This window comes from Myotis daubentonii, chromosome 12, assembly GCF_963259705.1.
Source record: "Myotis daubentonii chromosome 12, mMyoDau2.1, whole genome shotgun sequence".
In the NCBI taxonomy this organism is placed as follows: domain Eukaryota; kingdom Metazoa; phylum Chordata; class Mammalia; order Chiroptera; family Vespertilionidae; genus Myotis; species Myotis daubentonii.
This window is the reverse complement of record NC_081851.1, coordinates 26,154,564-26,170,208: the sequence shown is the minus strand read 5'-3', so window position 1 is coordinate 26,170,208 and position 15,645 is coordinate 26,154,564. Positions and strand designations below refer to the sequence as shown.

At 55.1% G+C, this 15,645-nt stretch overlaps 1 protein-coding gene across 2 annotated transcripts; it reads right to left on the bottom strand.

Moving 5' to 3' along the window:
- Positions 1–320: 320 nt before the first annotated feature.
- Positions 321–14,568, bottom strand: CAPG (capping actin protein, gelsolin like). 2 transcript variants are annotated; one of them, XM_059659304.1, is made up of 10 exons: positions 14,458–14,568; positions 7,696–7,731; positions 7,171–7,343; positions 6,932–7,086; positions 6,597–6,764; positions 5,415–5,564; positions 4,973–5,065; positions 3,957–4,089; positions 1,065–1,153; positions 321–492 (listed from the first exon to the last, which is right to left on the bottom strand). In XM_059659304.1, exons 2-10 carry the CDS (start codon positions 7,716–7,718, stop codon positions 427–429), a joined length of 1,050 nt encoding a protein of 349 aa, XP_059515287.1. In that variant the 5' UTR covers positions 7,719–7,731; positions 14,458–14,568; the 3' UTR covers positions 321–426. The 2 variants fall into 2 exon arrangements, with proteins under 2 accessions (XP_059515287.1, XP_059515288.1); XM_059659305.1 differs by having other exon boundaries at positions 7,171–7,340; positions 14,458–14,551.
- Between the last annotated feature and the right edge of the window lie 1,077 nt (positions 14,569–15,645).

Below are 15,645 nucleotides of genomic sequence, written 5' to 3'. Positions count from 1 at the left end.
CTGGCTCGGACGGAGAGGCAGCCCCAGCCAGCTGCCACAACCTTCTCCCGGTTGGGAACGTGAGACTGATCTGAAGCCTCTGGCTGCAAGTGATCCTGAGCCTGGCGCTGGGCCACCTCCCGATTGGGTTCACAGCAGTACCTGCCGGGCCCACTGGGACTCCTGGCCCCTCTGCCTTAATCCTGCAAAGCCAGCGCTGGCCCCTCGGAGGGGAGAAAGTGTCCCCTGGATCCCACTCCACCCCAGCATGGGAATGCGCCCGGGTGAGCAGGCGGGGCGGGGAGAGTGAGCCCGGGGCAGCAGTGCAGGCGGAGAGCGGGGAAAGCACTTGTCTCCTTTATTGAACATCTGCAGGGCACCTCGGCACTGACCAGGCAGCAGGAGGAAGAACCAGCAGGCGGGGGGGTGCACAGCGAGACGGCCCTCTCACTTCCAGTTCTTGAAGAATTGCTTGAAGATGAGACTTTCACGGCCCTGGGGCAGGATCTCCACCTGCAGGGAGAGCAGGGGGAGACCTGCTCACAAGGATGCCATCTCTGCCTCCGCCAGGGAAGGACGGGGCCAGGGAAGGGGGGGCAGGGGCTGGGCACCAGGCCTCAGCCCACTTGCTGTCCAGGCCAAGGATGCTCCCCCAAGGTGATAAGAGCTGGGGAAGATTACAGGTCACAGCTGAGGAGACAGACTGCTCCCAGGACGTAGGAAACAGTTTGCGAGACGCGCCAATTACAGATGAGCCTTATCAGCTCCCCACGAATTGGCTTGTGGAGTCACCACGCTGGGGTGAGAAGGGGTGGTACCAGCTTGGGACGGTGGCCCAGAAGTGCACAAGCTGTTCAGAGGCTCCCCGGCTCCCAGGGGAGTGCTGCCCAACACCCTCTTGGAAAATCACATTTACTTTAAGTTTTTCAAGGATTGAGAAGAGCTTCCCCGCTGGGTGGGTCTGGTAGGGAGGCCGGGCTGTCCCTCACTGCCCAAGGCTTCCCTGCCCTTCTTGTCCCGTCTGAGTGGCAGCAGGTCAAGGGAGGTGTCCCAGGCGGAGGGTCAGGGGCACGGTGTCTCCTCACCTGCGTGTTTGGGGCGTACCGCATGCGGGAGATGAAGCCCTCGGCCACTTGGAGGGCCGCCTGCCGCTCCTTCTCATTAGCTTTTCGCCCTGGACCACAGGAAGGAGAGGTTGCAAAAGATCAGGAACCCTCTCTAGCCCACATGTTTTTCTTGAGGAAATTTCAGGGGGCACCCAGAATAGCTGGCAACTTTAAAAATAAATGGGCCAGCCCTAGCCGGTTTGGCTCAGTGGATAGAGCGTCGGCCTGCGGACTTAAGGGTCCCGGGTTCGATTCCGGTCAGGGGCACATGCCCGGGTTTGATCCCCAGTAGGGAGCATGCAGGAGGCAGGTGATCAATGATTCTCTCTCATCGTTGATGTTTCTATCTCTCTCCCCTCTCCCTTCCTCTCTGAAATCATTAAAAATATATTTAATAAATGAATGAATGAATGAATGAATGAATGAATGGGCCAGGAGGTGATAAGATTGCTGAGCTCTCCGGAAGTATGAAGTCAGCCCCTTGAGGCTTCTCCCAGCCTGGCAGCTGAGCCAGATGAAAAATGCCCTTCTGCCCACTCATGAACACTCACTCCATCAGACCCGGGGACATTCATGGCGTTAGAGCCATGGCCCCACCCCAGGCCCCTGGCCTCCTGAGCCTGCCACGTTCTGTTATCACATCTTCACTGTACAGCCGACTAGGTCAAAGGGTGTGACTGACCCCAGTCTCACTCCCATAATGCCAGCTAGCCGACACAGGCCTAGCAGTGATGCCAACTAAGAGCATAAGAAGGAAGGCCCCAGAGCCATCCATTCTCTCCTAGTGGCAGTCCCGTAACACAAGTGGGCTCCAGCTTAAGGCATTTTCCAGGGCAACAATATTGTCAACTGTGGTTGGCTCTCCAGTGCTAAAGACAAACAGGCCCAAATGGAATCCCTTGTGGTAAACCCCACGGGACTCAGTGCCTAGCCTCACTGCAGTGCCCGCCTCTCCCAGGAGTGGAAGCTGAAATCCATCGTCCGGAATTTCCTGGTGAGCACTAGTGAGGCATCTGCCTGATAAGGCCCCCGCCCCCTCCCCCGCCCCCAGAGAAGGTGCCCTGGCCTGGAATAATCCACTCTTCTCGCTTCCTTGTCCCCGGAGAGAAGCCTTCCATCTGCACAGCGCCTCTCGGTACCCTTCCGTCTACTGGACGGGAAGCAGCCTGATTCGCGATCTTTACATCGACTGCGCTGAATTTCGTTCACTGACACTGTAACTGCAGAACCAGCAAGCTGGCCTTACCCTCTTTCTAACAAGATACGTACTGGGGTCAACAAAACAAACTCGTTAAGTCATGCGAGGCACGCACAGGAGAGAATTTTGATCTATAACAACACCCAGAACCAAAGTTTCACCCCCAACCTCCTGGAACCAAAAAGCTGAGACTTGACTGGAAGTTGATCATCTGAGTCCTTTCAGAATCTAAGGGTCTGTTGTCCAGAACGATCCGGTGCTGAAACCCTCCGATTGAAACCTGCCCGGCCAGCCCTCCACGCGCCAGACTGTTCCCCCCAACCCTCGATCTGGGAGGCAGTTTGAGTTGCTTCCTATCTCCTTGCTGGTTGACTTCCCAATAAATCTTTTTTTTCTTTTCTCAAAAGCCAGTGCTGCCCTGGCCAGTGTGGCTCAGTTGGTTGAGCGTGAACTGAAAAGTCACGGGTTCGATTCCCAGTCAGTGCACATACCGGTTTGTGGTTCGATCCCAGACCGGGGTGCATACGGGAGGCAACCATCTGATCAATGTTTCTCTCACATTGCTGTTTCACTCTCTCCCTCTCCCTTCCTCTCTCTCTCAAATCAATAAAAATATATATTTTTAAAAAGCCAGTGCCATAGTACTGGCTTTAGTGCCCCTGCTTGGTGACAACACCAACCAGGCTATACAATCCAGTTAGCTACAAATTATCTAACTTAATGTGGCCTACCCTTCTCTGTGATTTGACCAGCGACCCACCAGATATCTTCCTGGCTGGCAAGTTTGTTTTTTCTTCTCTGGTTCTCTTCCCTGAATTGTTTGGTTCTTTGCTTGGGGTTAATTACACTCCCATGGAGGTCTGCACACCAGCCCCCCCACCCCCTCCCCCATGCTTGGAATTGGTTCGGTGGGAAGGAGAGCCCTGTGGTAGGAGGGAAAAGGCAGCCCCCACCCCCACCCCCATACACGCACTTTAACCTGCCAGGCTGCTTGCTGCTCCAGGCCCTGCCCTGAAGCAATGGCATTACTGCCCAGCAGCAGCCACACTTCGAACACCCAACCCTCTCTATCTTCCTGACCAGGCTGGGACTGCCCGTGTGTCTTGGCCTTGGTTGAGCAAATATACCATCAAGACACTAGAGATGATATGGTTTCTGCTTTCAAGGCGTTTATGACCTGGCCAGGGAGGTAAGACATGAACAGACAAGCGTGGAGAAGAAACGGAGCTGCCAGTCCCGCTCAGACACTCAGCTCCGTCTCAACATTGCAGCGTCAGACCAAGGGACAGGCCTCTGCACAACAGTGCTTCTATGTCCAACCAGACAAGTTCTCCCAGTTCACTGCCCACGGCATAAAGTGAGCCAGTTTATCTAAAAGGCCTGTCGCTCCTCAAGGCAGAATGGCAGGAACAGGGTCCTGGGAACTTCCCAGCTCCGCCCCCCCCCCCCCCCCCCCCGCCCCAGTGCCTAGTGAACCAGAATGGGGGGTGGGGGTGTCCAGCCATCTGTCTTCACAGGCCCTCAGCCCTCCTGCAAGCCTGAGGGATGCTCAAGTTTCAGAATTAGGGGGTGGGGACAGAAAAGAGAAGCCCGGAGCCTGAGGGCAGGCCCAGAGTATCAGCCTGTGGGGTCGGAGCGGGCCAGCCCCCGCCTGGCGCGGAGATGCCACGTACCCTTCCAGATGTAGATCTTGCCGCAGAGCCCGTTGTCCAGAACAAAGCAGTCATCAGGTATCAGCAGCTCCATGGCGAAGGGGCTGGCGTCGGCCACCTTGGTCAGGTTCATCTGCCCGGTGGCGTCGGAGACCTGGGGGAGGATGTGCAGGCACAGTGTCAGCACAGCCGCTCGCACAGGGAGCCCAAGCTGAGGTCCCAGAGGAGCTGCCCCCCCCCCCCCCCCCCCCCCGCACAGACATCTCACACCTTCAATAGGACAGAGTAACCTTTAGGCTGGGCCCCACAACACTGTTTCAAAGAACCCTTTGCAAAGATAACAAGAAAGCAGATATGAGGAGGACTGGACCGGTGACTACTACGAAGACTGAAAGTTAAAACACTCAGAATGAGCATCACTGATAGCTGTTCCAACAGCAATGCCTTCGTTGTCTCCTAGCCGGAACCCTATTTGGGCTTCTGCCTGCATCCGTGTCTCCCAAATAGCTATTCCTTTGATCCCAAATAAAATGCCTGTTGCCTCTCAGTTTGAAAGGCCATTTTGAGGCTAACAGAGCCGTGCTGGATCACCCTCCCCCAACACACAGTCCTAACCTCCGTCCAGGGTCCAGGGAGGAGGCTGCCTCCCTACACCACGGCCCCACCCACAGCCCGGGCCGGGGAAGCAGACGGACAAGGAGGAGGCTCTGCTGGGCAAATCCAGGCAGCCCCAGGCCTCCCATCACCCTCACCACTGCAGCCCAGAGGCCCAAATCCATGTGGAAATTAAGTGGATTCCACACGACAAACGCAAAGATTCAAAAAGCAAAGCTAGACATCGTCAGGTGTCCTTCTCCAAGAATGGCCAGAAGTGGAGTAGCATCTATCTCCCCAGGAGGGCCCGGCACCCACCTTCCCATCCTCCTCTCCCTCCCAGCCCAGCCCAGCCCAGCCCAGACTTCCCACTGTGCCTCCTCTCCCTCAGCCCCCGCTGCACCCACCCCTGCCCGGTCCCAGGGCAGGCCCCGGACGCCCACCTTATACAGAGCCGCAGCGTGGGCATTCGTCTGGTCCGCTGTGAGGTCTTCCTCAGGGTTGCCCTCCTTCAGAGCAGGCTTGGGGCCCAGGACCTGCCGGAGTCAGGGAAGACTAGGTTCCCAGGGATTCCTGGCACGCGTCCCAGACCTTCCCAACCCGTTACGCCCAGGGCCACGGCCTCGGGTGGGGCAAACGGTCCTGCACGAGGGCACCCGGCACAGATGAGGGCTGGGTCCCGGCCACCCCACCTGCCAGGCCACTGGTCCATCCACCCACAGGGGTACTTTGCTCTGAACCACACCGAGGCACCCGGTGAACGAGCCACGAGCAGCGGCCAAGACGCCCCGCCCAGCCCTCCACTGACCGCCCTCTGGCCCCCAGCCGGTCACAGCCGTCCCCCAGCTCCCAAGCAGAGGCCTCCCATCCCCACAGCCCCTCCACCTGGATCATCTCGGCAGGCTCCTCCCCATCGCTGACGATCTCCACCTGGGCCTTGCCCTGCCGCTCGCTGTCCCGGATGGCCAGGGCCAGGTCCCGCGCCTTGTTGCGCTCCAAGATGTTGGACTTGCCCCCGCACCAGGTGAAGATGTTCTGGCGGGAAGGGGGAGGCCGGGAAAGAAGGCTTCTCTGAGCACGGTGATCCCCACCCCTCGCCTCCCCCCTGCCTTACTTCTCTCCACATCACTTATCAGCGGACATTTCAACATCTCTATCTTGTGTACAATCTCTCCCCTGACTAGACAGTAAGCTTCATTAGGACCTGAGTGTTCCGTTTCGTTTTGCTTTGCTTTGCTTTGTTCATTGCTGTATGCCCAGTGCTCAAACAGAGACTGGCACATATTTAGGCACAAAATGAATGAATGAATGAATGAATGAGTGAGTGAATGCCATCCCTGAGCATCCTACCTGCACCCCTGCCAGGCACAGCCCTCATCCCCTCGAGCTGGTCCTCCTGCCTCCATCCCATTGCTTCTAGTCCTCCTTTCATTTCTGCCCCAAATCTTCGGCACCACAAGGTGTGGTCCAGCCCTGGCCAGGGTGGCTCAGTTGGTTGAACATCGTCCCGTGTGCCAAAAGGTTGCTGGTTCGATTCGCAATCAGGGCGTATGCCCAGGCTGTGGGCTTGATCCCTGATAGGAGGCGTGCAGGAGGCCGCCGATTGATGTTATCTTCTCACACAGATGTTTCTCTCCCTCTCCCTCTCCCTCTCCCTTTCTCTCTCTCACCACATCCTGCCATAGATGACTGCAAGTGACAGGCTAGGCCCGTCATGGCTGCCTCCCCAGGGTAAGCAATCAGTGGACCCCGGGCTGGCTCAGAGCGGCCATCAGACTCCCTGAGTGAAAGGATGAGTGAGAAAGTGAATGAATGGTCTGGCAGCAGCTAACTCAGAGGCACAGTGGCTCCAGGAGGAGGAGGAGGGCCGGCTCTGGTGCCGAGGCATGGCTAGACGGCAGGGGGAGGTTTCTGTCCTGAACACACAGATGCTTCTAATGGCTGGAGTGGCCCCACTGGGAGCGGACTTACAGCTGCTCAGCTGCTCTCCCTCTCCCTGGCCTCCTGGCCCCGGCCCTTTCAAAGGACGGTGCCAACAGAGCGGTCCGTCCCGCCCTGCCTACCCACCTGGCCCAGGTCCAGGATGAAGCAGTCCCCGGTGTTGAAGCTGTCCCAGCTCAGCGCCCGCTCGGTGGCGCGGATGTTCTTCTTCCCCTTCACCTGGTACAGCTTCCTGATGGCCTCTGGGGCGGCCTCTGCGGAGATCTTGTGAAATGCCGACTCCACGCCGCCTTCCTGCAGCACAGGTGGCCAGCCTCAGTGGGCTGGCGGGGCCGGCGCCCTCCGCACCCCATCCCACCCTCCGGAGACGGCAGACCCAGCCCGGAGGACACCGGCCCTTCTGCAGGGTGGGGACCAGCCGGAAGGGGCTGGGCTCCGAGAGAAGCGCAGGGCAGGCTGACCTGGTACTTGAGGCCCCTCGGGAAGTAGCTCATGAAGAGGTCGGACTCGTTGCCCTGCACCTCGCGGTGCTGCACAGGCCGCTCCCCCAGCAGGGTGTTGAGGTGCACGGCCAGCACCGCGCAGGCTCCCTGCTCATCCCGCGAGGACTGCTGGCCTGGGGCGGTGGGAGGGGGCAGGCCAGGCCCGTGAGACCCTCGCCACCCTCGGGGCCCGACCCCCCTACCCTGCAGGCCCTCACCTATCCACAGGTGCAGGTGGGAGAACTCCTCCGTGCCGTTGTACAGCACCAGGTAGGAGTCCCCCGAGAAGAACACGCCCTGGTTCTCGGGGGCCACGGGCACCGGCTTCATCTTCTCCACCCGCCATACGTACAGGCCGGGCTCCTGCACTGATGTCGAGAATGGAGAGCTGCTGTGGGAGGAGAGGGGGTTGGCAGCGACCAGAGCCCGAGGGGAGCGGCCTGGAGCAGAGAGACCTGGGCAGGCCTGGGGACTGCGATGTGGGGAGGAGGGATGCTGGGGGGAGGAGTGCTGGGAGGAGGGATGCTGGGGGGAGGGATGCTGGGGGGAGGGATGCTGGGGGGAGGGATGCTGGGGGGAGGAGTGCTGGGAGGAGGGATGCTGGGGGGAGGAGTGCTGGGAGGAGGGATGCTGGGGGGAGGAGTGCTGGGAGGAGGGATGCTGGGGGGAGGAGTGCTGGGAGGAGAGGCAGCCTTGGAAGTGAAGGAGGGGAGGGGTGGGAGGGGATGCGGTGCACAGCCTACCTCTGGGGGATGGGTGTGTACATGCTGTTTCCAGACCTGGAACGAGAGAAGACGCCGTTATTATTACAAATGTCATGACGACGACCCTTCCCAGTGGTCTGGAGAGGCCCTCCATGTTGGCCAAGTGGTTTCATGCTCATCAGCTACTTCATCTGCAAGAGCAGGAGAGATTAAACCTGGCCCCATGATGCTGGCAAAGAACCCGAAGCTCAGAGAGCCTAAGTCCCCAGCCACACAGCTAGTAACGGGCCAGGAAAACTGGGTGTCTGGCTCCCAGGCCAGTGTCTTCCCCATGCTGTGACCACTGAGCCACACCTCTCTTCCGCCTCCAGACCTGGGCATGGCATGGAATGCAGCTCTCTAAGCAATAACTGCTTATGTTATAAAGTCTAAAATCAATGATGTAAGTTTCCACCAAAAAAAAAAGCAAATTAAACCCCAAATAATAAAAATAAATAATAAAATGAGAGCAGAGCTGGCTGGCGTGCTCAGTGGTTACAGCATCAGCCTGTGCACCGGAGGGTATTCGGTTAGATTCCTGGTCAAAGGCACGTACCTGGGTTCCAGGTCCAAACCCCACCCCCGTCAGGGCGCTTGTGGGAAGCAACCAATTGATGTGTCTCTGTCACATTGATGTTTCTCTCTTTCTCTTTCTCTCTTTCTCTCCCCCCCACTTCCTCCCCATTCCCCCTCCCTTCCACTCTCTCTAAAATCAGTGTGTGTGTGTGTGGGGGGGGAATATCCTCACTCATCCAGTGAAGATTAATAAATAAATAAGTAAGTAAGAGCAGAAATTAATAGAAAACAAAAAAAATAGAGAAAATCATTGAAGCTGGTTTTGGAAAAATATCAATAAAATTGATGAACTTCTAGACAAACTGGTTAGGAAAATAAAAGACACAGATTCCCAATACAGAAATGAGAAAGATGATATCACTACAGTCTGCAGATATTAACGGGATAAAGACTTACAAAAACCTTATGCTGATATATTCAACAACGTACATAAAAATGGGTAAATTTCTTGAAGGATACAAATTATGAAAGTTCACTTAAGAATAAGTAGATTACCTGCATAGTTCTAATATCTACTAAACAAACTGAATTTGTACTTAAAAAGTCCTCCCCCCTCCCCAAAATAAAGTCCAAGTCCAGACATGTTCTACTAAAAAGTTAAGGAAAACATAATACCAAGTATACAACTCTTTCAGAAAAGAGACCACTTCTCAATTTATCCTATGCTGCCAGCATTATCTTTTTTTTAAAAAATAAGTTTTATTTCTTGAAGTATTACAAAGAGTATTACATGTGTCTCCTTTTTCCCACCCTTGACATTCCCCCGGCCCCTACCCCCTAGTGTCTTGTGTCCATTGGTTATTCTTTTTTTTTTTTTTTTAAAATATATTTTATTGATTTTTTACAGAGAGGAAGGGAGAGAGATAGAGAGTTAGAAACATCGATGAGAGAGAAACATCGATCAGCTGCCTCCTGCACATCTCCTACTGGGGATATGCCCGCAACCCAGGTACATGCCCTTGACCGGAATCGAACCTGGGACCTTTCAGTCCGCAGGCCGATGCTCTATCCACTGAGCCAAACCGGTTTCGGCTGGTTATTCTTATATGCATGCATATAAGTCCTTCGGTTGATCTCTTAACCCCCACCTCCCAAACCCTCCCCAGGCTTCCCACTGTAGTTTGACAGTCTGTTCAATGCTGCTCTGCCTCTGCATCTACCCCTGTTCATCAGTCTATACTGGTCCCCATTATCTGTCCCAACCTCACTGGAGCCGTCCCAACCTCACCAGGGCCATTCTGACTTCACTGGGGCCGTCCCAGCCTCACTGGGGCCGTTTCAACCTCACCGGGGTGTCCTGACCTCACCGGGGCGTCCTGACCTCACCCGGGCTGTTTCAACCTGCCAGCATTATCTTGATAGAACAAAATCAAATAAATATATTACAGCAAAGAAAATTAGACCAATATCACTCATGAACACAAGGCACAAAAATATTAACAAAATTTTAGCATATGGAATGCCATAATATAAAGAATAAAACATGGGACTAATGGAGGTTTATCCCAGGAATGCAATGTTGGTTTAACATCTGAAAATCAATCAATGTAATACACCCTATTAACTATTTCTTTATTTTTATCGCAATAGATGCAGAAAAAGCAGTTTAGCAGAATTCTATATCCATTCCTGATTTTTAAGAAAAAAATTTTGCCCAGCCAACATGGCTCAGTGGTTTTAGTGTCAACTTATGAACAGGAGGTCATGGTTCGATTTCCAGTCAGGTCATATGCCTAAGTTGTGGGCTAGATCCCCACCCAGTGTGGGGCATGCAGGAGGCGGCTGATCAATGAGTATCTCTTATCATTGACATTTCTATCTCTCTCTCCCTCTCTCTTCCTCTCTGAAATAAATATAATTTAAAACAAAACAAAACCACACACACAACTTTCAAAGCCCTGGCCCATTATCAAAACAAAAAAATAAACTTTTAGCAAACTTCCTTAACCTGATAAAATGTCTACCAAAAACAAACAAAAACCAGAAAAACAAAAGACCCTAAAGCTAACATTAAACTTAATACCGTCTCTGGGGCATCAGCTGTCATTTCTACTAGTATATACCCAGCTCCCTTCAAATGCCAGAATGACGAACATCAGCTTTCCTCTGTAGGTCAGTAACAGTAACCTTTTGGGGACAAACATTATCCAAGGGAAAAAATGCTAAAGGAAGTACTTTAAACATATATTAACTTTTTAAAAATTCAGCCAATGCACCCTGGACTAGTAGCTAGTTGATTAGAGAGTCATCCCGATATGCCAAGGTTTTGGGTTCAATCCCAGGTCAGGGCACATATAAGAATCAACCAATGAATGCATAAATAAGTGGAACAATAAAACAATCTCTCTCTCTCTCTCTCTCTTTCTTTCTCTCCCCCCCCCACCCTCTCTCTCTCTCTAAAATCAATCAATAAAAATTTTTAAAAATAATACAAATAGCCCTGGCCGGTTTGGCTCAGTGGATAGAGCGTCGGCCTGCGGACTCAAGGGTCCCAGGTTCAATTCCAGTCAGGGGCATGTACCTTGGTTGCGGGCACATCCCCTGTGGGTGGTGTGCAGGAGGCAGCTGATCAATGTTTCTCTCTCATCGATGTTTCTAGCTCTGTCCCTCTCCCTCTCTGTGGAAAATCAATAAAATATATATATATATATATTTTTTTAAATATATTTTATTGATTTTTTACAGAGAGGAAGGGATAGAGATAGTCAGAAACATCGATGAGAGAGAAACATCGATCAGCCGCCTCCTGCACGTCCCCCACTGGGGATGTGCCCGCAACCCAGGTACATGCCCTTGACCGGAATCGAACCTGGGACCCTTCAGTCCGCAGGCCGACGCTCTATCCACTGAGCCAAACCAGTTTCGGCAATAAAATATATTTTTAAAAAATACAAATAAAAATTCAGCAAATGCAGTAACTACAGCTTCACTCACTGTCTCTTTCATATGTTCCCATTACTAGAGGGTTTCTTTTTTTGGCTTAAAATGCAGAGCCTACACCAGCAGGTACTGCAAAACAATTAGCATTTTAAAACATTTGAGAGAGAAACATCAAATTGTTGTTCCACTTATTTATGCATTTTAAAAATTTTTTTAATACTCACTGGAGGACATGCTTAGAAAGAGGCGGGGGGGGGGGAGGTAGGGAGAGGGAGATGGAGAGGGAGAGGGGAAGAAGGAGAGGGAGAGAGAGAGAAAGAGAGAGAGAGAACAGAAACATTGATGTGAGAGAGAAACATTAATTGGCTGCCTTCTGTACATGCTCAACTGGGGTTAGAACCCATAACCCAGATATGTGCCCTGACCGGGAATCGAACCAGCAGCCTTTCTGTGCTCAGGACGATGCTCAAGCAACTGGGCCATTCCCACCGGCTGAACAGCATTTTTGTAAGGCGAGCGCCAGTGGTGCAGGGTAAGGGACTGGGAATTTCAGGGCGAAGAGGCAAACTGGCACCATCAGGAGATTCTTGGGGGCTGGGGAAGCAGAGAAAAGTCTTTGTGGAGCGGGGGAGTGGCTAGGAGAGCAGGGGGTGTGGAGTCTGAAGAGCAAACAGGGAGAAACAGGAGCAGTAGCTATGGGTGGAAGATGCCATGTGAATTACGACTTTCCTTTCCCACTCTTTACTTACAACATAGCTGAAGGCATGTTTTGGAACCACGCTTCCCCAAAGAGGGGAGGCGGTGAGGGGAGGTTTGGAGCAGGAACCTGTACCACTTCTCTGTCCCACAGAGAGTCACATGCTGTGCCCACATCCCCTGCAACAGGCAGGAGCCTGTGACTCAGGCCTCAAGTGGTGAGAGCCCAAGCCAGTGGGGCGAGTGTGGAACAGAGATGGCGTGACCAAGCGGACCAATGTCAGCTTTGCCATTTTTCATTCTGAGATACTGATCTGAGAGCTCAGGCCACAGCTCAAAAGCAGGCAGCCCACAGGCCTCCGAGAGCCCCGGCAGGGCCTTGATGAAAGGGGCTGGGCTGCCTGCTCCGTCATCACCCTGGCTCTCCACCCTGGCTCTCCACCGTGGCTGCCCGTTAGAATCACCTCAGGATCTTATAAAAACAGGGGTGGCCAGCCAGCCGGTGTGGCTCAATGGTTGAGTGAGCATCAACCCATGAACCAGGAGGTCTGGGCTAGATCCCCAGTAGGGGGCGTGCAGGAGGCGGCCGATCAATGATTCTCTCTCATCATTGATGTTTCTATCTCTCTCTCCCTTTCCCTTCCTCTCTGAAATCAATAAAAATATTAAAAACAAGCCCTAACCGGTTTGGCTCAGTGGATAGAGCGTCAGCCTGTGGACTGAAGGGTCCCAGGTTTGATTCTGGTCAAGGGCATGTACCTCGGTGGCAGGCACATCCCCAGTAGGAGGTGTGCAGGAGGCAGCTGATCAATGTTTCTCTCTATCCCTCTCTCTTCCTCTCTGTAAAAAAAAATCAATAAAATATATTTTTAAAAATGTATTGAAAACAAAACAAGACAAAAACAGGGATGCCTCAACCCCAGGCTGGAGACTTGGATTCCACAGGTCTGCAGGGGGCCTGTGCGACAGCATGTTGAATGCATGTTCCAGGTGATTCTGATGCTGCCAGTGAACTGCCCAGAGCCAGGCCTCACGCTTGCCTGCACGTTAGAATCACCTGGGGGGCTGCAAAAAAAATCCCAATGTCGCAGGCCCCATAGCAGACCAGTTAAAATCAGACTGAGAAATTCCAGGCCCCTTCAGGTCCCCGCCCCCCAGGCTGCTGCTCCAGCCTCACCCACCTCCAGCCTTTCACTCTCCTGTCCCTCCCAGGCCCTCTGCCCAAGCCCACAGTTCCTGCAGCCTCCTCAGTGCGCACCTCCTCCCTCATGTCCATCAAAGCCCCTCCACACCCCCAGGCCCTTATCAAGTCCCATTCTGTGGCCTGCGCCTTCTCTGGGAGTTCCCAGCCCTCTCACCTGGGACCATGCACTTCAGTCCCTGCTGGAAGCTCCCGTAGAGCAGGACCTGACTGCCTCATGGCTCAGCCAGAGGAGCGGACAGGCCTGAGGGCCCTGCATTCCTCAAGCAGCCCTGACAGGCTCTACTCAATGCCATTCAAGGTCTGAGCTGGGAGTTTGGCCCCAGGCAGGATGGGGGGGGGGGGGTGGTGGTGCGGAAATGAAGAACAAACAACCTGTGTTCCTGGAGGGGCCGTGGAGCAGGGAGCCGCCATCACAGCCAGGGGGACTGCAGACAGACGGCCCCTGGGTGGGGGATGGCACAGGATCCCAGTCGTCAGCCTTAGAAGGAACCTTAATGCTACCCTGCAGGAGCTCCGACTATTAGTCCAGAACGGAGCCTAGTCCAGAACGGAGCCTGAGAGCACAGGACTGAACAGAGTGGGACAGGCTGGAGCAGGCGCGGCAGAAGGCAGGACCAGGGATCCAGTCGGACTGTCATGGGTCGGGGTGGGGTGCATGCCCTGGAGCCTGGGGGGCAGGGGGGGGGCTTGCTGACATGCTTACATTTCAGGCAATGCCTGGAGGCTGTCACAATGACCAAAGTCCTCTGTTGTATCCTTGCTCCCTGATTCCACTGATCCCCAACAGGTCCCTTCACCTCCCAGTCCCAGTGTGTCCCTGGTTGTGAAATGGAACAGTCCCCACCACTCCCCCCAGACAACACCAGACCCTCCAGTCCGGGACAGCGGCATTCCCATGAGCTGGGTGCAGAGGCTCCTGGGCAGTGCGCTTTCCCCGGATACCAATAGGACCCCCTCCCCTTCCCCCTTCACCCCCCCCCCCCCATCGCACCCCAGGCAGCGAGCAGATCCCCGGCAGGATCTGGAATTCAAATGCTTGGCCTGCTTGGGCCCCTCCCCCAGCCACTCTACAGTCACCCCACAGTCCAGGCTTGGGGACAGGTGACCTCAAGTCTGAATGCATTTCCAGGCCGGCTGAGGGCCTTCTGGGGTCCAGTCACTCGGGGAGGTGGCCTCAGTCGGGAGGCTGTCACCAGGACGAGCCCCCACGCAGGAGCTCCCCATCAGGATCCTGATCCCAACCCATCTCCCCCGGCGGCTGCTGGCTCCTGCCAGGTGAGGCCCCTGGAGCCTGGCAGAAAGTTGCCAGGGCAAAGTGGCTCCCGGCAACCTGCGTCTCCTTCCAGACCCTGGCAGCCAGCCCCGTGACCCCCACCCCCTGGAGGGTCCCGGCCAGCCCCTTTCACCTTTCGCAGCGCGGCTTCTGCTTCTACTTTCCAGCTCTGCTTCCTCCCTTCCTGCCCCACCCCAGCCTCTCACTTCCTTCTGACTCCTCGGGGGCTGCCCCACCCACCTGCCCCACCCCTGCTCCAATCCCGGCTGGTGCCGAGGCCCGCGGGTCCCAGAGAGGCACCCACAGGGAGGCCGAGGTCCATCCCAGGCTGTGGGGGGGAGGGGGGGGGCCTTCCTAGGGGCCTAAGCCAGCTGCCAGCCTGTCCCCCAGGATTGGCATCCACCAGCGAGCAGAGCCACTCGGACAGGAAAGCCACGCCCGCCGGCCGGCCTGTTGCACTCACCAGCCTCGGGCTGGCTGTCCGCCCCGCGCCAGCCTCCACTGGGTTAGTCACTTTTCCTGGGTGGGGTTCCTGCCTCTGCAGGGACTTTTTCCTCCTCCCCTGACGGGTCTTTTTCTTTCACCTCCCGCGGGTAATGGGATACGTGGGCCTGTGGTGTGCGAGTCTGTGCTGTGTCCTGCAGGCTGAGGCCCTTCGGGTGTGCCTGCTCAGCTTCTCCTCCCTCCAGTCTCCTCACCAGGCCGCCGGGGCAGCAGTGACAAGTGTGGGTCTGCCTGCACCCAGGGGCCACCCTCTTGCATACATCACATCAGCGGGCCCTGGACTCCTCTGTTCCAACTCGCTCACTTTCCAGAGGAGGAAACCAAGGCCCTGCGGCTCAGGTGACTTGCCCACGGTCCCTAAGGAGCCTGAGGCAGGACACAGGGAGCTCCCACTCCCTCTGAGTCCTCGCAGAAGGATGAGGCAGGGTCCGTGTATGCTCAAGGAGCAAGGGAGCACCCAGTTACACAGCCACACACGCGTGGCTGCTCAGCCAGGGCTGGTCCCCTGTCGTGGACACAGGCAGGCCCCGGTCCAGGGCTGGGCAGCAGGCTAGTTAGAGATATTAAGGCTCAGCCCTCAGGGTCCAGGGCCCCCGTAGGAGGAAGCGGTGTGAGCAGTGAAACGAAATCAATGCATGTGTTAAAGGTTTCTGGACCAGAGCAAGAGGGGAAGTTAAATGTTCTCTTCAAAGAAATGCAGTCTGGGAAAGGGGCAGCTGGTATCTGAGTGTCTCAGCGGCCAAACTGCTGGCACTAAAAGTAGGGTAATCTGGGGGTTGGAACCCAGGGGAGCCAGATGCTGGGCAGGTAAACTGGT

What these genes read in the sequence shown, in the direction of transcription:
- CAPG (XM_059659304.1), bottom strand. Translation starts at nt 7,718, where the DNA reads ATGTACACACCCATCCCCCAGAG. An exon ending in CGAGGGGCCTCAAGTACCAG is followed by an intron (nt 6,765 to 6,931) that starts GTCAGCCTGCCC and finishes CCTGTGCTGCAG; the next exon opens with GAAGGCGGCGTGGAGTCGGC. An exon ending in CAAGATCTACATCTGGAAGG is followed by an intron (nt 1,154 to 3,956) that starts GTACGTGGCATC and finishes CCTGTGGTCCAG; the next exon opens with GGCGAAAAGCTAATGAGAAG.